Source organism: Pongo abelii, chromosome 19, assembly GCF_028885655.2.
Source record: "Pongo abelii isolate AG06213 chromosome 19, NHGRI_mPonAbe1-v2.0_pri, whole genome shotgun sequence".
Lineage (NCBI taxonomy): Eukaryota > Metazoa > Chordata > Mammalia > Primates > Hominidae > Pongo > Pongo abelii.
The window spans coordinates 23,067,372-23,086,107 of NC_072004.2; the positions used below are offsets into that span (position 1 = coordinate 23,067,372).

General features: G+C 56.0%; 1 protein-coding gene across 4 annotated transcripts in view; it reads left to right on the forward strand.

Moving 5' to 3' along the window:
* The window catches only part of MAP2K3 (mitogen-activated protein kinase kinase 3), a 30,423-nt gene extending 12,089 nt beyond the window's left edge, over positions 1–18,334 (forward strand). For all 4 annotated transcript variants that reach the window (XM_002827140.6, XM_024241504.3, XM_063718456.1 and 1 more), the window contains 11 exons: positions 1,512–1,578; positions 1,977–2,025; positions 3,651–3,764; positions 3,980–4,099; positions 5,283–5,399; positions 6,314–6,365; positions 7,559–7,686; positions 8,184–8,261; positions 15,222–15,361; positions 16,593–16,638; positions 17,245–18,334. In XM_002827140.6, coding sequence (XP_002827186.1) covers positions 1,512–1,578; positions 1,977–2,025; positions 3,651–3,764; positions 3,980–4,099; positions 5,283–5,399; positions 6,314–6,365; positions 7,559–7,686; positions 8,184–8,261; positions 15,222–15,361; positions 16,593–16,638; positions 17,245–17,328 — 995 coding nt within the window. In that variant the 3' untranslated portion in view covers positions 17,329–18,334. The remainder of the gene's footprint in view (positions 1–1,511; positions 1,579–1,976; positions 2,026–3,650; positions 3,765–3,979; positions 4,100–5,282; positions 5,400–6,313; positions 6,366–7,558; positions 7,687–8,183; positions 8,262–15,221; positions 15,362–16,592; positions 16,639–17,244) is intronic.
* Positions 18,335–18,736: the final 402 nt, after the last annotated feature.

Below are 18,736 nucleotides of genomic sequence, written 5' to 3' on the forward strand. Positions count from 1 at the left end.
TTCCTGAAGCCTCTGGGGCCTGGCAGTGGGGTCCCCGGGGTGGCTTTGGTGGAAAGGCTGCAGGTATCTGCTTGCCTGGCCCCTGCATTCTGCCCACCTGCCCCAGGATGGACCCTGGGACCCCTGCCCCCGCCAAGGCTATTCTGTTTCCTGTTGTTCTGGCCTTGTCTTCCCAGTGGCGGTAACCACCCTTCGCCCTCCATCTGGGCTGGGTTGGCTGCTGGGCCCTGGTACGTGGCTCTCAGATGGGGCCACAAGTCTGTGTTGCACCGTGGCCAAGGCTGGATCTGAACCTGGCTTGGAGGTAGCTTCAGAGACTGGGGTCTTCTTAACAGGCGGCAGCAGGGCCATGGGCAGTTTCCAAGCCCCAGTACCAGCAGCCAGGGTGAGCCAGCAGCAGCGAGTGCGGGGTGGTGGGTGAGGGCCAAGATGTGGCAGGATCATGCTTGGGAAATGATGAGGCAGAAGCTCCCACAAGGGCAGGCATGTGGTCAGCATGTCTGTACTGGGTGGTCTCCAGGAGCTGTGTCACTCCCAGCCCTGCTGCCTGATGGTGCCAGAGCACCAGGTGACCCTGGCATCTCTGATCCTTGCTTCTCCTGCCTGTGGAATGGCAGCTATGCCTTCTTCAAAGGGCGGCCCTGACTACAGGGAGCTCTCTCTGCATGCCAGCCCCACTGTGCCTGGAGCCCCAGAAATGCTGACCCTCCGTTAGTACCAGCTGAGTGCTGTGCACCTGGCCAGGCTCCTGTAGCCAGCCTGAGAGGTACGGACACTGAGGCCTCTCGCCTGTCCCTAGGGATGGAGTGAGGAAGGTACTGCCCTGGGACTCTGGCCTACCCGGTGCAGGGGAGGGGAGAGAGCCCAGGACTCGGGACTCTGGCCTGCCCGGTGCAGGGGAGGGGAGAGAGCCAGCGCTTTTCAGGGGAGGGAGAGAAACGGGCATCAGGTGTTGGCCTCCAGGGTGAGCAGGGCCCAGCAGAGCTAGCCTGGAGGGTAGCCCGGGCTGGAGTCCCCGCCTGCTCCACCGCCTGTTGCCCTTTCTGGGGGCCTGGCCTTCCTCATCTTGGGTGTAGTATGAGCCCCATCCTGCTACCTGCAGCTATGAAGCCCCTGCACAGTGGCTGCTACAGGTGCTGGCTGGACCCCCGCTGGGCCCCTTCTCACCCCACATCCCGTTGGCTAGTCAGGCAGGGCAGTGAGGACACCTCACAGATGGGGAAACTGAGGCCCAGGGAGGTACTCAAGATGTGCCCAGTGGGCAGGGCTGAGATAAGGCCCTGGAGTCCAGCCTCCAGGCCTGGGTCTGTCCTGCTCTGCTCCCCTGCAGGGCTGGCGGGCCTCCTTCCCCCTTTGAAGGCCTAACGGCCTGGCTTGGAGAGAGGGGGCTCCCGGTATGGGTGATGGCAGAGGCTGGCACCCTTGTGGGCCAGGGCCTGATGACTCAGGGGAGTGCAGGGGACATTGATGCCGAGGGATAGGCCAGACGCCTCACCTTCTCTCCATTCTAGGAAAATCCAAGAGGAAGAAGGATCTACGGATATCCTGTATGTCCAAGCCACCCGCACCCAACCCCACGTGAGTCTGCCTCAGTTTCTCCCTGGCTCACCCTGGAGAGGCTTCCCGAACAGGGCTCAGTGGAAGGAGTGAGAGGCAGGTGGGGCCAGCCCTGCTTTGCCTCGTCCTGTCCTGGGCAGCCCCTGCTGTGGGTATAGCTACGCGATGGCTGCTGGGGGTTCATGCAGCACCATTTGCTCTGCTCTGCTCACTTCTCACCCTGTCTTGGAGGCTCGATGAGGCCGTGCCCAGCTCAGTGTAGATGCTCAGCAGCCAGTGAGAGGAGGTGGCCCAAGGAGGCGCCTCCGGGGCAGGAGGCACCTCGTCCCCACCCCAGGCCCCACACTGGCCCATCTACTGCTGCACTTGGGGAAGGGTGTGGTTCTCTCTGAAGCTCATGGAGTCGTCTTTCTCCACAGACCCCCCCGGAACCTGGACTCCCGGACCTTCATCACCATTGGAGACAGAGTAGGTGCCACCCGCCACCCCTGCAGGGCCTTTCACTTCACCTGATGAGCGGGTAGAGCTGACCCTGCAGGGCCACTCTGGGGGGAGGTGACTGAGGGGTCAGAGAGGGTCAGGCTCTGGAGAAGAGCCTCGTCCTGCACTGCTGGCTGTGTGGCCCTGGGCCACCCACTCTTTGACCCTCCTGGTGGGAATGAGGACCATCGGCTGCCTGACTGGAGCTTGGCGAGCCCAGAGCTGGTAGGAAGGTTTCTGAGCTGAGAGCAAGGCCCTGCACCTCATCCTAGCCCTAGGGGAGAGTATTGAATCTGCAGGCTCCTAGGCCGCCCTGGACCCGCTGGATCATTCCCTCAGGCCAGCACCTGGGAAACCTGCATTTTATGCTTCCAGAAGCCTCGGAAGGGCATTAGCCATTCAGAATCCTGGCTCCGGGACCATGCTATGCCCAGTTCCTCCCAACAGAAACCCTACTCCCAGGCCAGGTGCAGTGGCTCACATCTGTAATCCCAACACTTTGGGAGGCCGAGGCAGGAGGATCACTTGAGCCTAGGAGCTCGGGACCAGGCCTGGGCAACATGGCGAAACCCTGTCTGTACAAAAACACAAAAAATTAGTCAGTGTGATGGTGCGTGCCTGTGGTCCCAGCTACTTGAGAGTATGAGGTGAGAGGATTGCTTGAGCCCAGGAGGTGGATGTTGCAGTGAGCCATGATCATGTCACTGCCCTGCAGCCTGGGTGACAGAGTGAGACCCCGTTTCAAAAAAAAAAAAAAGAAAAGAAAAAGAGCTGGGCGCGGTGGCTCACGCCTGTAAGCCCAGCACTTTGGGAGGCTGAGGAGGGTAGATCACCTGAGGTCAGGAGTTCAAGACCAGCCTAGCTAACGTGGTGAAACCCTGCCTCTACTAAAATACAAAAATTAGCCCAGTGTGGTGGCAGGCGCCTATAATCCCAGCTATTCAGGAGGCTGAGACAGGAGAACCGCTTGAACCCGGGAGGTGGAGGTTGCAGTGAGCCAAGATTACCCCATTGCATTCCAGCCTGGGTGACGAGAGTGACACTCTGTCTAAAAAAAATAAACCCCATTCCCTAGGCCTGTCCTTGACGATACTCCCTCCAGGCTGTCGCACTCCCTGACACTCACCATCTGCTGTCCTGTTCATCTACTTGCTTATTCCTTTTTGTGTCCCTCCCAAGAGAGGGAAACATCTGTGAAGGCAATACTTTTGTTTTGTTGTCACTGTGTCCCCAGTGCCTAAAACACATTGTGGATGCTTGGTAAACAGTTTCTGAATGAGTGACTCATTCCAGCCAGCTGAGTGGGGTCGGGAAAAGAAGGACGGGGCACCTCTTTCTCAGAGCCGTGCCTGCTGGTGGGGCATTTCGTCTCAGTCACACTCCACAGCAGCCTTGGGGTGTTGGCACTGTGCCTGTTTTATAGAGGGCAACGTGAGGCTCAGAGAGGTTAAGTGACTTGCTGAGGGTCACACAGCAGGGAGTGGTGGATATGAGGTTTGAGCCCAGATCTAATCAGCTGGTCCTCTTCATGCTGCCGAGGTATCTCCACTGGGCGTGGGGTGAGGACTGGCTTCCAGCTTGGTGGCCACTGACTCTCTTTTCTATCCTTCAAGAACTTTGAGGTGGAGGCTGATGACTTGGTGACCATCTCGGAACTGGGCCGCGGAGCCTATGGGGTGGTAGAGAAGGTGCGGCACGCCCAGAGCGGCACCATCATGGCCGTGAAGGTGAGCAGGGCCTGGAGGCAGCTGGGAGGGCTCCCTGGAGGAGGTGGGCTGAGCTCTGCCATGGGGTCTTGCCTATCCCTCTCAGTGATCAGTACCGAGGCTAGGCTTTTTGGGGCACACTGGGCAGTGGTCCCCTGAGCTCCTGGCCCTCCTGTCATGAGTGTGGGTGTTGGCCTCTGCCATGGCAACCTCTGAACGGCAGTCCTTCCCTGCAGCGGATCCGGGCCACCGTGAACTCACAGGAGCAGAAGCGGCTGCTCATGGACCTGGACATCAACATGCGCACGGTCGACTGCTTCTACACTGTCACCTTCTATGGAGCACTATTCAGAGAGGTGCGTCCTCACATGGTACAGCTGGGGAGCTCCACCTCCCACCCATCGGTCGCCTGCAACCCACTGTCACTCAGTCCCTCCAGTACACCAGGTGCTGGGGACACCAGGAGCCACCTGGGGCCAGCACAGCTCCCAGGGGCACCGGCCCTGCCAGACCACCAGGCTCCCCCGCCTCCTGGCTGTCACTGTCCTGCTCAGTGCCTCAGTTTCCTCGTCAGTCAAATGAGGCCGGTGGTTGTGGGTGCCTCCTAAAGTTGACACAGAAGTTAAACGACATGGCCTGGGGCCTGGCATTCGGCTGCACTCAGTTCTGTCTGTGTGACCATTCACATCCCCATGGCATACAGGATGTGGGCATGGCATATGGGGCGTGGGGTGCCCGAGCAGGCAGCGGCCATGGAGATATGAGATCTGGATTCTGGGTTCTAGGTTTGTGGACAGGATGGGGTGTGTGCTGAGAGAGTGACTGAGGCTGGAAGGGTAGAGCTGCCTTCCGCCAAGCCGGGTGGGTGTGGGTGAGCAGGGAGGCCGGGAGCCTGGACGATGCTGGCCTCATACTGGTCACTTGCCCCTCAAGGAGCTGTGGCAGGGTCAGGGCGTCTGAGTCCAGCAATCGGGCAAGGTCAGGGCTGCCTCACCTGTCCTCACTCTTCACTCGTGAAGAGCTCAGCATCCTCTGTGCCAGCTCCTAGCCGATGGGGCCCCTGCAGCCTGCGGGTGCCCCCTGCGCATCTCCCAACCTTCCTGTCAGGAGGGTCCTCAGGAGTTCACTGGGGAAGAGGGAGCAGGTCCTTGCAGGCAGGGAGCCATCTGCCAGGGTCAGCTGGCAGGAGGGTGTCTGTCGGTCAGCAGGGCCGGCTGTTGCCATGGAGCTGGTGCAGGTGCATCCTGAAGCTCTGGTGGAGGGACCCAGTGAGGCTGTGTGCTAATCCTTCTCCTCCCTGGAGACACCTGGAATTAGGGATCAGATGGAGGAGGCTGGCGCCCGAACCTGGCAGTGCAGGCAGAGCTGGAGGGTGGGGGAAGCGGGCAAGTGGGTGGTGGGTGGGAGCCCCGTGAACTGTGGCTGAGTGGGTGGGCGCACGTCGAGGAGGGGGCTGGGGCTGGTGCTGGGGCAGGCAGTGCAGGTGGTGCAGACACAGGCAGCCTGGCAGCCTGGCTGAGCTCTGGGTGTCACCCACAGGGAGACGTGTGGATCTGCATGGAGCTCATGGACACATCCTTGGACAAGTTCTACCGGAAGGTGCTGGATAAAAACATGACAATTCCAGAGGACATCCTTGGGGAGATTGCTGTGTCTGTGAGTGGCCTGGGTGGGCTGGGGGGGTCCCAGGTGCATAGGCAGAGGCCCAGCCCTGCCAGCAGGCACAGAGCCTGCCTGATGATGGTGTCTTGGGCAGAGCTGGGTATCAATGTGCCCCCTGAACCTGGGCAGCTGCCCTGCATAGGCCCTTCTCCTCCGCCCCAGACCAGAGCCTTTGTGCTTAGGAGACCTCAGCTCCTGGGGCTCCTGGAGCCCCACAGATTTGGCAGATCCAGGTGTCTGAGCCATTGATTCCAACTCTTGAGTTCCAAACCACTTTTTAAAAAAGGAATTTAGTATTTACAACAGCATCATACTAAAAATGCACCGGGGCAGATCACAGAGGTACAAGCTACGTTGGGGGAAAGGTTAGCGTCCAAAATGTGTGCTTTTTGAGTCTAAAAAGTCCTTGAGGGAGGGCAGCAACACTGGGCTTGAGCATTCCAGTAGCCAAAGGAAAATAGAACCAGTGACACTGGTTCAATCCTCACTGCATCTGGAAACATTTACAATATACCCCTGCCTCAGGCTCCCCACCCAGCCTTCCCAAGGGAAATGGCTCCAAGCTGCTAGAATACTGGCTCTGCCACGGGAGGGGAGATGGGACAGGGAGGCTGCCAAGAGCTGCGTTTTATCCAAGAAGAGCCTGGCAGGCAGTGATGATGGCTCCCTGGGAGGTGAGCCCGGGAGGATGAGATGAAGCAGGAGGCTGAGTGTGTCTGCACCAGGACTGTTAGGATGCTGGGGCAAATGCCAGGACAGGGCAGGAGGCTGGGGTGAGAGGGTGCCTAGCCTGTGCAGTGGGAGCGGGAGACAGGTGGACATGGATGGGGTCTTACTGCTCTGTCGTTGTTGACATGACCAGGAATAACAGAGTCCTATCTCTTCCCTCCTCCCCACCCCACCGCCAGATCGTGCGGGCCCTGGAGCATCTGCACAGCAAGCTGTCGGTGATCCACAGAGGTCAGTGCCTGGCAGCCACCCAGGCACGGTGTAGCCAGTGGGAGGGATCCCAGGCCAAGGCGGGTGGATGTCTCCCTATGAGCAACTGAGGCTCCGAGAGGTGACAGGTTGTGACGTGCCCGATGGGGTTCCAGCCGCTTTCCACCTGCAGCCCTGCAGCTGCCTCCCCTCAGGTTTGCTGGTGCTCGAAGCAAGGACTGGCTTGACCTCTGTCCTGAGAAAGGTGGACTGGGTTCTGTTCTGATGTATAGTTTACAAATTGTGAAACTCCAGCATAGAGTGCGTATAATCATGTTCACACCCATGCAACCACCTCCCTCCAAGATGCAGGACAATTCTCTCACCCCCTCCCAGAATGTTCTCTTGGGCTCCTTCCCTGCCATCCCCCATGTGCCTAAGGCACCCACAAGTCTGGTTTTCCCACGGTGGGTTGGTTTCGCCCTTTCTGGAACATCAGCCTCGCTTGATGTTTCTGGACCTACCTGGGTCTGGTGTGATCTCAGTTTGTTCCTTTTTGCTGCTGAGCACAAGTCTATTTTTCCAGATTTACTTCTTTTCAAAAAATGAATTAGGCTTAGTTCCCATTGTCCACTGGGTGCCCATCCCAGCCCCCCAGGTCACTGTGGTTGGCGGTTGGCACGGAACCTTCTGGTCCTTTTTATGTGCATTTCCATCTTTACACACATCCCTATGGAGGGCACGGGGATGTGAGTGTCCTATGCGCATTTGCGTGAAGAATCCCTGCTGGGCTGGTCTCCCATGCTGGTCTGTGGGCACTCCATGTCCAAGCACACAGATCCTGCCTCCCAGGCTTTAATTGATCCTGCTGCCCTCTGGGAGCACCCGCACAAGCCAGGCTCTCACTGGACACCTCATGTCTGGAGGGTGGATGCAGGCACAGTGCCCCCAGCAAAGCACCTGGAGCCCTGCCTTCCTTGCAGTGGCCGGGCCGGGCTGGGCACGTCCTGGCTGTTCCCTGAGGACCAAGTATGACTCTCAGCTGGCCCGGCACCTCTTGCAGCCTCAGTTCCCTGGTCCGACCCTTGGGACCCTGGTGGAACCTGCCCACTGGGGCATGGGGGGGGGCACAGGAGGGGTCTTGGGCGAGGGAGGGGGGCACAGCTATGCAGAGCATGGCACCTGCCTCCAGTCGTGCTCCACAGACGTGGCTGAGGCATGTCCCTCCCTGGCAGATGTGAAGCCCTCCAATGTCCTCATCAACAAGGAGGGCCATGTGAAGATGTGTGACTTTGGCATCAGTGGCTACTTGGTGGACTCTGTGGCCAAGACGATGGATGCCGGCTGCAAGCCCTACATGGCCGTGAGTGGTCCCCAAGCCCCCCAGGCTCAGGAGAGGATGGGGCAGGGAGAGATCTGCCCAGGCTGGCCACCCCGGCCATGCCCTCTGTCCATAAGGGCAGAGCCTCCCCACACTGCGTTTCCTACTATAGTGGGGCCACCTGTGTCTTGCTGCCCAGGGGCAGCCCTTCTGTACCCCATTGTTAACTGACCCCCACCGTGCCCCAGTTGGGTGATAAGCTCATGGACCACCTCTGTGGAGGACACTGGTGGGCTGTGCAGGTCCCGCCCCGCCCTCATTGTCAGGAGGGCCTTAGGGGTCTGCTCCCAGGTAGGGTCAGCCCGAGGCAAGGATTGGGCCTTCTAAGCATGACCCAGGCCCTCCTAGCCTCAGTTTCCTCCCCCGTCACATGGGCAGGTGGGCTAAGCTGAGCGCTCAGTTTGGGGATTGGGAGGCAAGGCCTAGCCATGGGAGCTTACCTGGGGCGGGTGTTCACGCCTCACTGTTCCCTCCTGCAGCCTGAGAGGATCAACCCGGAGCTGAACCAGAAGGGCTACAATGTCAAGTCGGACGTCTGGAGCCTGGGCATCACCATGGTACTGTGTGGGGCCAGGGCCTGCCCTTGGTGGTCAGGTGGGGTGGGTGGAGCCGTACCTGGGGCCCTGAGCTTTTGGGGGACTCATCAGATAGTTTAGATTCTGGAAAGAAGTATTGGCTTCAAAATCTGAGAAGAAAATGTGCCATCAGAGATTACCATCTATTTAAGGGAACATCCCAGGGTCAGGGTCACTCATCGTGAAGTCCTGGGTGCTTTGTGATATGGTGGCCACAGGGCTTTCTCTGGAGTTCTTGGTGCTTGTTGAGAAATCACAGCCAATCCCAAATTACGTAAGTTCCTGGTATGTAAATCATGCAAAAGCAAGATAGTAAAGATCTTTTCAAAAATATTTCATAGCAGAAGGTTTGTTGCCGGTGGCGTCCTGGTACATTGCGGTGGGGTGGTAGAAAGGGTGGGTGGGCTCTCAGTCCTGGGCCTGCGGAGGCCAAATGCATCCCTGGCTTGGGTAGGGTGAGGGCAGATGTGGCAGAAGTCCAGGTGTAGGGATGGGCCCAGAGCAGTTGCTTCTGGAATTGCCTGGCAGAACCCCATGCCTTCCGTGTTGGGGCTCAGGTCAAGGTGTGGGTAAGCCCGCTTTGGCTCCCCTGTGGACAGTGGATTGGAGGGATGGGAAGACCACCAGGATGTGTCCCCCAGCTAGGGCTAGGAAGCTGTTCAGAAGACGCGTGAAAGGACGATGCCATCAGCAGGTAGGGCTCAGGCTGGTGGCCTTGGCCAGCTGAGTGGCTCGGGACCAATGGAGTGTCCTGGGCATCAGCTCCTTCCCTGCCCAGGGAAGCCTGGCCCAGGACATTCCTGCTTGTCCCTAGTCCCTTTGACTATTTGGTGTTGGGGATGAGGCCATCAGATAAGATGTGGTGAGAAGCGTTGGCGGGGTGTTTTCCAACACCACAACCCATTCTCGGATTCTCCAGACACCCACCCAGTGCCCTGCAGTTCCGTTCGGTTCTGGTGCTGCCTGGAGTTCGCACAGACCCCACAGGTTCAGGGCTCTGTCCCACCAGACTGCCCCCAACATCACACACCAGTTGGAAGTAGCAGGTCTCCCATACTACTGAACTGACCAGCTACAAACTGGGGGTCCCCACGACCCTCTCCTAAGGTTTGATAATTTCCTAGAATGGCTCACAAAACTCAGGAAAATACTTTATTTGTGTTTACTGGTTTATCAGAAAGGATATAACTCAGGACCAGCCAGATGGAACAGACTCACGGGGGGAGGGGTGTGAGTATGGGGTGCAGAGCTGCTGTGCCCTCTTGGGGCCTGGCGCCCTCCTGGTACCTCCCTGTGCTTGCCAACCTACAGGCTTCTCAAGCTCATGGAATTTTGTTGTTGTTTTTGACACGGAGTCTCACTCTGTCGCTTAGGCTGGAGTGCAGTGGCACAATCTCAGCTCACTGTAACCTCTGCCTCCTGGGTTCAAGCGCTTCTTGTGCCTCCGCCTCCCGAGTAGCTGGGATTACAGGCACCAACCACCATGCCCAGCTGATTTTTGTATTTTTAGTGGAGATGGGGTTTTGCCATGTTGGCCAGGCTGGTCTCGAACTCCCAACCTCAGGTGATCTGCCCGCCTCGGCCTCCCAAAGTGCTGGGATTACAGGTGTGAGCCACCGTGCCCAGCCTCACATGGAGAGGTTTTTTTGTGAGAGAGGGTCTCACTCTGTTGCTCAGGCTGGAGTGCAGTGGTATGATCGCAGCTCACTGCAGCCTTGAACTCCCAGGCTCAAGCCATCCCCCCACCTCAGTCTCCTGAGTAGCTGGAACTACAGGTGTGTGCCCCCACGCCCAGCTACTTTTTTAATGTTTTGTAGAGAAGGAGTCTCACTATGTTGCCCAGGCTGGTCTTGAAATCCTGGGCTCAAGCAATCTGCCTACCTTGGCCTCCCAAAGTGCTGGGATTATAGGCACAAGCTACCGCACCCACTACAAATTTTTATAGAGCACAGTCTCCAGGCCCCCTCCTCTCAGCATCAGTTGGCGGGTGATGCTGAGAGTTCCCACCCTCTATAATCAGCTGGGTTTTCTGGGGAGCAGCCCCATCCTGAGGCTGTCTAGGGGCCTTACCCTGAATCATCTCATTAGCATAAACTCAGGCTCCTTGTGGATAACAAAGCCACTCCTGTCACTCAGGAAATTCCAAGGGTTTTAGGAGCTCCATGCCAGGAACAAAGACCAAATAAATTTCTTTTTATGCCACAGGGGTGGAGAAGAGTGGAGCGGGTGGGGGTGGCTCTGGGGACAGGTGGAAGGCCACTGTTGCAGATGCAGAGGCCTCTGCAAGGAGGGCACCCTGCTGACCTGAGGGCAGGGTAGACCAAGGGGTGCAAATGCAAAGGCCCTGAGGTGGGGCTGTGCCTGCTGTGTGCGTGGGTGGCCGGGTCAGAGGAGAGGGAGGGAGGGTTGGGAGTGAGGGAAGAGAAGTGTCTGGTGGGTAGAGAGTTGACGTGGGTGTTGTGGGTTTTACTGGTGTTGCTGCTACCATCATTATCATCATCATGTGGTTGTAATTTTATTTATTTTTAATTTTTATTTTTTTGAAATGGAGTCTCACTCTGTTGCCCAGGCTGGAGTGCAGCGGGACGATCTCGGCTCACTGCAACCTCTGCCTCCTAGGTTCAAGTGATTCTCCTGTCTCAGCCTCCTGAGTAACTGGGATTACAGGCTCGTGCCACCATGCCTGGCTATCTTTTTTTTTTTTTTGAGACGGAGTTGCACTCTGTCGCCTAGCCTGGAGTGCAATGGCATGATCTCAGCTCACTGCAACCTCTGCCTTTCGCGTTCAGGCAATTCTCCTGCCTCAGCCTCCCCAGTAGCTGGGATTATAGGCGTGAGCCACCACACCTGGCAAATTTTTGTATTTTTAGAAGAGACGGGGTTTCACCATGTTGGCCAGGCTAGTCTCAAATTCCTGACCTCAGGTGATCTGCCTGCCTCTGCCTCCCAAAGTGCTAGGATTACAGGGGTGGGCCACCGTGCCTGGCCTTTTTTTTTTTTTTTTTTTTTTGAGGGAGTCTCACTCTGTTGACCAGGCTAGAGTGCAATGGCACAATCTCAGCTCACTGCAACCTCCGCCTCCCAGGTTCAAGCAATTCTCTTGCCTCAGCCTCTAGAGTAGCTGGGATTACAGGCATCTGCCACCACGCCCGGCTAATTTTTGTATTTTTAGTAGAGACGGGGTTTTGCCATGTTGGCCAGGCTGGTCTCGAACTCCTGACCTCAGGTGATCCACCTGCCTCAGCCTCCCAAAGTGTTGGGATTACAGGCGTGAGCCGCCACGCCCAGCTTTGAGCCACTGCGCCTGGCCTGTGGCTGTAACTTTATAAACAGTGTATCTGTAGACAGTGACTGGGAAAGACTCAAAGTCGAAATAATTTTGTCAGAGAGGTGGGACTGGGCCATACCTTCAATTTTCTTTAATTGGTGACATGTAATTTTTCAATTAAACTTTTTTTTTTTTTTGAGGTGGAGAGGAATATTCATCCTGAAGGCAGGTGCTATATCTGCAATAACAGTTTTCCAAGTCTTAAGTTTGATGCAAAGGACAAGTTCTTGCTGTATTTAGACTGCACAGAACTGGTTGGATATTAGAGACCCCGCTCATGACTACCTCACACATACACACACCCTTATGTCCCTTCCCCACCTCCCCATCTCCCTTCCATCTGTCCATCCATCATGATTGTTGGGCCCACCATGGCTAGTGGCCTTCTGATATGGTTGGTGGAACTTGGACAAGTGTGTGCTAAGTGTATATTTCAGTTATCAAATATTGCATAGCAAACCATCCCAGAACCTAGTGACCCAAACCAACAGCAGTTTCTTATTTCTCATGTTTCCACCATTGTGGCTGGGCTCAGCTGGATGGCTCTTCTGCTGTACCTGGGACTGGCTGGGATCATGGCTGGGCTGGGCTGGGCTGGTCTGGAAGGCCCAAGATGGCCTCACAAACATGGGCCTCCTCTGCCTGGCCTCTCCATGCGACTTACTCACATTGGCCTGCTCCCTGGGCTTCAGAGCATGGCAGTGTCAGCAGAGTTGGAGTTCTTTCATGATGGCTGGCATCTAAAAGGTAGTTCTCTGAAGTGCTAGGCCTGGAACTGGCACAGCATCACTTCTGCCTCATTGTGTTGGTCAGCGAGTCACAGGCCAGCCCAGGTTCAAGGGCAGGGAATGCTCCCGGCTTGATGGAGGATCGGCAGGTGCACACGGGGAGGTGGAGGTGGCCACTTTAGGCACAGGTTAGGTTTTTCTCTCACAAGTTACAAAAGTAGTGGAAACCTAACATAAAAATGCAGAGGCAAAGTAAGGGGAAAATGACTGTAGTTATTCTACCTAGAGACACCTCTTACCCCATTTCAGTGCCAACATTGTGCATTATATATATAATATTTTTATTATATATAATAAAATACATTTTATTATAATTTAGAGAAATACAAACAATACATAATGCTTCTCTTTTTTGTTGTTGAAACAGAGCCTCGCTCTGTCACCCATGCTGGAGTGCGGTGGTGCGATCTCGGCTTACTGCAACTTCCGCCTCCCAGGTTCAAGTGATTCTCCTGCCTCAGGCTCCAGAGTAGCTGGGACTACAGGTGTGCGCCACCATGCCCGGCTAATTTTTGTATTTTTAGTAGAGATGGGGTTTCACCATGTTGGCCAGGCAGGTCTCAAACTCGTGATCCACCCACCTTGGCCTTCCAAAGTGCTGGGATTGCAGGTGTGAGCCACCGCACCTGGCCTCGTAATGCTTCTTTTTAAAAAACTTTTTTAAAAAAATTTTGTAGCATTACATGTTGTTCATATTTCTCTCACTGTTTTTTTTTTTTTTTTAGACGTAGTTTTGCTCTTGTTGCCCAGGCTGGAGTATAGTGGTGCAATCTCGGCTCACCACAACCTCTGCCTCCCAGGTTCAAGTGGTTCTCCTGCCCCACTCAGTCTCCCAAGTAGCTGGGATTACAGGTGTGCGCCACCACATCCAGCTAATTTTGTATTTTTAGTAGAGATGGGGGTTTCTCCATGTTGGTCAGACTGGTCTCGAACCCCCGACCTCAAGTGACCTGCCTGCCTCGGCCTCCCAAAGTGCTTGGATTATAGGTGTGAGCCACCGCACCTGGCCAATTTCTCTAAATTATAATAGACTCCTGTATATATCCCTTCCAAAGACTCCATAACCATCTGCCACCATTCACTCACCCTGTCCGCTGATATGGGATGTTTCCCTTGTTCCTGATGTTTTCCTTCCATTTCAAATTCTCAGCCATCCTGGGGGAGTGACTGGTAAAACAGAGTTGGGAGAATTCCCCTGGGTGGGGCTCTGGTCTCGGCCTCCCCCCATCCTGCAAGGGCCCCAGAGCTCTCTTGGCATTGGCTTTTTCCCACTCACTGCACAAGCCTCAGGATGCCAGTGGGAATCACTCAGAACAGACAGGGTTCATGCTGGGGATGGCCCTTGGCCAGGAGCGACTGCTGACTGGGTGCTGGCCCGTTAGTGTTGTCGCTGGGGAGTCACAGGGGTGCGACTACGGTCCTGGCTAGGTCTCCGCCCCCATGGTGGGGCTGGCCCCTGGCGCTGGACATTCAGGCTGCTTCTTAACATTGGCAGATAACACCATATGGCACATCTTTGTGCCCGGAGGCTATTTTTGTTGTTTTTCATTTTTTGAGCGCTTTAGAAAAAATAAAGGAGTATGAGGTTGAAGGTTTGGACACTTCTGCTTTTCTAATTATAACTCTCATGGCCACTGGTCCTTCTCCTGTAGCTCATATGGGGTACTTGCTCTACATATTGCAGTCAGTGAAAATTCTAAGAGAAAAGCCCCCCACATCGGTACGGTTTTGTCCTGTGAACATGCGTGCACACATGCACACGCACGCAGTGGGCCCTGCCTGTGTGGGTGTGTTTGTCTGAGCTGGAAAGGGCCTCTAGCCTGATGGGAGGCACATTCTCAGCACAGTCCTTAGGGTCTTGTCCGGGCTCCAGTTGCCAGCGCCAAGTGTTTGTGCTGAGGTCTCTTCCGTTCATCATGGTGATGACCGCCGGCAGCGAGGGCCCTTGTGCTGGAGCCTCGGAATTCTCTGTTCTTCCAGGCCGGGGCCAGGGCTGACGTGACTTGTTTTTTCCATCCAGTCGTCATGACTGGAGCCCAGAGTTGGTTGTAAGCTAGCTAGTCCGTCCCTTCCATGATGACTTCTGCCAACCACAGGGCTGGGAGCTTGGAGCGAGGACAGAGACCCACTGGCCCGATGTCACCCACAGGAAATCTGGATCCAGCAGGGCACATGTGGCCACACAGGCCACTTGTCTAGGAAGGAAACTGCTGGGGCCCTGCAGAAGATGAGGCTGCAGGCTCATGGGTGCAGAGGCGAGGCAGCCTCATGGTCTCACACTCCGTCCGCGGCCTTGGAGACAGCTGTGCGCGCGCGTGTGTGTGTGTGTGTGTGTGTAGCATTTCCCATGTGCCTCTGTGAAAACAGCAGCCCAAATAAATGACAGCAGATGCTGAAGTCTGAGATGGTCAGATGTTAGGAAGGGGATTGGCTGTGACCACCTGGGACCTGCCCACCTGGCTCATGAGGCTGCGCCCTAAGGTCGCCAGCTCCTCAGATTTTTCCAGAGCAGCTGGAACCTGCATTGTTTTGTAAAATCTTCAGAATTCAGGTTTTCTGAAAACCCAGTGATGGCCTCACCAGTCCCAGCGTGGGCTGCATCTGCTTCCTGAGCTGGGTCCTGCTGGCTGGGTCGGAGGAGTTAAGAGCTGGCATCCCCAGCTTTCTCGCCTTTGTTCTGCTGGGATGTGATAGGGAGATCAGCTGTGCAGCTTTGAGGCCTGGCTCTGGTACCAGGATGGGTGGGAACCCCCAACCCTCGCTCCTGGGTGCAGAGTGTGGGTGTATCTGGGGCCGGGGCCTCTGACCCCCCTGTCCCCGCTGCAGATTGAGATGGCCATCCTGCGGTTCCCTTACGAGTCCTGGGGGACCCCGTTCCAGCAGCTGAAGCAGGTGGTGGAGGAGCCGTCCCCCCAGCTCCCAGCCGACCGTTTCTCCCCCGAGTTTGTGGACTTCACTGCTCAGTGGTGAGTCTTGGGTGCTGCTGAGCGCCTGCCACTGCCCCTCCCTGGCCAGATCCCTGCACCTTCCTGGGCCCTGTTCCTTTATTCCTTTAGCAAATAAACCCCCAGATGACTTGGCATCCAAATATGTAAGGCAGAAACAGCTGGAGCATGAGGAGCATTTGACAAAACGATGGTCTTGGTGGGAGATTTCAATACATTTCTTCCAGAAGTGGACAAATCAGATAGACTGAAAAAGAGAACAAAGTATATGGAAAATATGAACACAAAAAACAAGTTTGCTTTTATTGATATCTAGAACTTTGTACCAAATTAAAGAATGCCCCATAGGAGCCTTATAAAAATCATGTTTGAGAGGCCAGGCGCGGTGGCTCACGCCTGTAATCCCAGCACTTTGGGAGGCCGAGGCAGGCGGATCCCGAGGTCAGGAGTTTGAGACCAGCCTGACCAACATGGTGAAACCCTGACTCTACTAAAAATAGGAAAATTAGCCGGGCGTGGTGGCGCATGCCTGTAATCCCAGCTACTCAGGAGGCTGAAGCAGGAGAGTCGCTTGAACCCGGGAGCCGGAGGTTGCAGTGAGTCTGAGCCAAGATCATGCGACTGCACTCCAGCATGGGCGACAGAGCGAGACTGTCTCAAAAAAAAAAAAAAAAAAAAAAAAAAAAAAATCATGTTTGAGGTTACAGAAGGAATAAGGAAGAGGGCAACTTCTCTGACCATAATTAAATAGAGCAAGAATTGGGTAAGGAAGAAGCGGCCGGGTGCGGTGGCTCACACCCATGGTCCCAGCACTTTTATTGTTGACCATAATCAGCAACAGAGGAGCCCAGCAGAGTCCCTGGGCAGTCTGACCCCTTTAATTGTGGACTAACCTCTCCCAGAACCCATGATAAGGAGTTTTCTCTCCTGACTGAGGATACCAAGTGTGTGATTGTTAGGAAGAGCATTGCAGTCCCATTTTGGTGTTGATATGGAAATTCCTAGGTTACTATGGAGACAAGAAAACCAGGACCCCAAGAGCCAGAGAAACTTGCCGCAAGTCTCTAGTTTGTTCCTATGAATGCCCCTCCACCCTGGAAGAAGCCCTGGACAGTCCTGTCCCTTCTTCCCTGGGTGCACGTGTCCCCTACTGCCAGGCCTGGGGCAATCCTGGGGTGGTTTGGCTGGCCCTTGGGGGCTGGGCTTCCTTCCTCCCTGTCAGCCTGGCCACAGCTGCACTATTCTCTCCTAGCCTGAGGAAGAACCCCGCAGAGCGTATGAGCTACCTGGAGCTGATGGTGAGTATGGGCGGGAGGTGCCTGCCGTGCTCTTCAGGGCTGGCTGGGGCTGGGTGGGGCTCTGGGGAGAGGGCTGCATCCTGCACACAGATGGGTAGCTCCTCTGGCTGGCCCCGCGTTCTCTCCTTTAGGTGCTCGGTCATTTGTTTGCTCCTGTATACCTGGCTCCCTCCCTCCTTCCTGCGTGCCAGGCCCTGGGAAGGGTACACAGGCAGTGTGTGACAGAATGGGGCAGAGGGGCCAAGGGTGGCATCAGGGAAGGCTTCATGGAGGAGGTACCATTTGAACTGAGACTGGAAGGATGAATAAGGGTTATCTCCTGATGGAGAGGCTGTCCCAAGCAGAAGGTCCAGCATGGGCAGAGGCCTGACGTGTGGGGGGAAAGGGAGGTTAGTGTGGCTGGAGAGTGACCACAAGAGAGCTGAGGAGGAGCCACAAATGCCATCTGTGACAGTCATGGAGGGCCTCCTGGGGGTGGAGGTCCTAGAAGGATGAGTAGGATTTTGCCAGTCAGGAGAACACTTGGGCTGGAGCTGGTTGGGGAGGAGTGGCCACCTCCCCCTCCCGCTACCCCTCCATGGTGACTGTGCCTTCTGTCACCCCCAGGAGCACCCCTTCTTCACCTTGCACAAAACCAAGAAGACGGACATTGCTGCCTTCGTGAAGGAGATCCTGGGAGAAGACTCATAGGGGCTGGGCCTCGGACCCCACTCCGGCCCTCCAGAGCCCCACAGCCCCATCTTGGGGGGCAGTGCTCACCCACACCATAAGCTACTGCCATCCTGGCCCAGGGCATCTGGGAGGAACCGAGGGGGCTGCTCCCACCTGGCTCTGTGGTGAGCCATTTGTCCCAAGTGCCAAAGAAGCAGACCATCGGGGCTCCCAGCCAGGCCCTTGTCGGCCCCACCAGTGCCTCTCCCTGCTGCTCCAAGGACCCGTCTCCAGCTGCTGAGATCCTGGACTGAGGGGGCCTGGATGCCCCCTGTGGATGCTGCTGCCCCTGCACAGCAGGCCGCCGGTGCCTGGATGGATGGGCCACCGCCTTGCTCAGCCTGGATGCCATCCAAGTTGTATATTTTTTTAATCTCTCGACTGAATGGACTTTGCACACTTTGGCCCAGGGTGGCCACACCTCTATCCTGGCTTTGGTGCGGGGTACACAAGAGGGGATGAGTTGTGTGAATACCCCAAGACTCCCATGAGGGAGATGCCATGAGCCGCCCAAGGCCTTCCCCTGGCACTGGCAAACAGGGCCTCTGCGGGGCACACTGGCTCACCCAGTCCTGCCCACCACCGTTATCGGTGTCATTCACCTTTTCGGGTTTTTTTTAATTTATCCTCTGTTGATTTTTTCTTTTGCTTTATGGGTTTGGCTTGTTTTTCTTGCATGGTTTGGAGCTGATCGCTTCTCCCCCACCCCCTAGGGTACCAGCAGGCAGAGCCTTGCCCTCTGCTCAGGCTGGGGTCCAGTGGGAGGGGCCCAAGGTCTCTGCTCAGAGAAGTGCAGGGGGAGCCTACCAGCTCACTCTCCCTGAGGACTGGCTTGACAGGGGCTATGGGTTTGCTTTGGTGTTGTTTTTAAAAAAAGAAAATATATTTTTTTGAAAAAACGACTGCCCATCCCGGGTCCTTTCCCTGATGGGTTGGGGCAGTTACCTGGTTGCTGTTTTAATTAAAAAAAAAAAAAAGGACTAAAGGTTGTGTGAGATTGTGTATGACACCTATGAGGCCCCCTCTTACTTGGGGAAGGTTGTGGCCCCTCAAGGGACACTTGTCTCTGGGCCAGGGGCAGGGTGTCGTGCTCAGGGGAGGGAGGACTGCTGACCCACCAGGCCCTTCTACATCTGAGGACACAGAGGCCCCCAGAGGGCTGTTACGAGGTAACATCCTGTGATCATCCAGGCACCAGGCCCTGTACTGACGCTGGACAGAGCAGCGAACACACAGGTCCAGTCTGCTGGTGGCAGCCACCCATCCCACTGTCCTGGAGTAGTGATGACAGCCAGGTGCACAGAGTAGCGAGCACCCTGCACACTTTGCCTGGGCTGGACACGGTGACCTCAGGGAGGTTACGTGACCTCCAGTTTACAGATGGGAA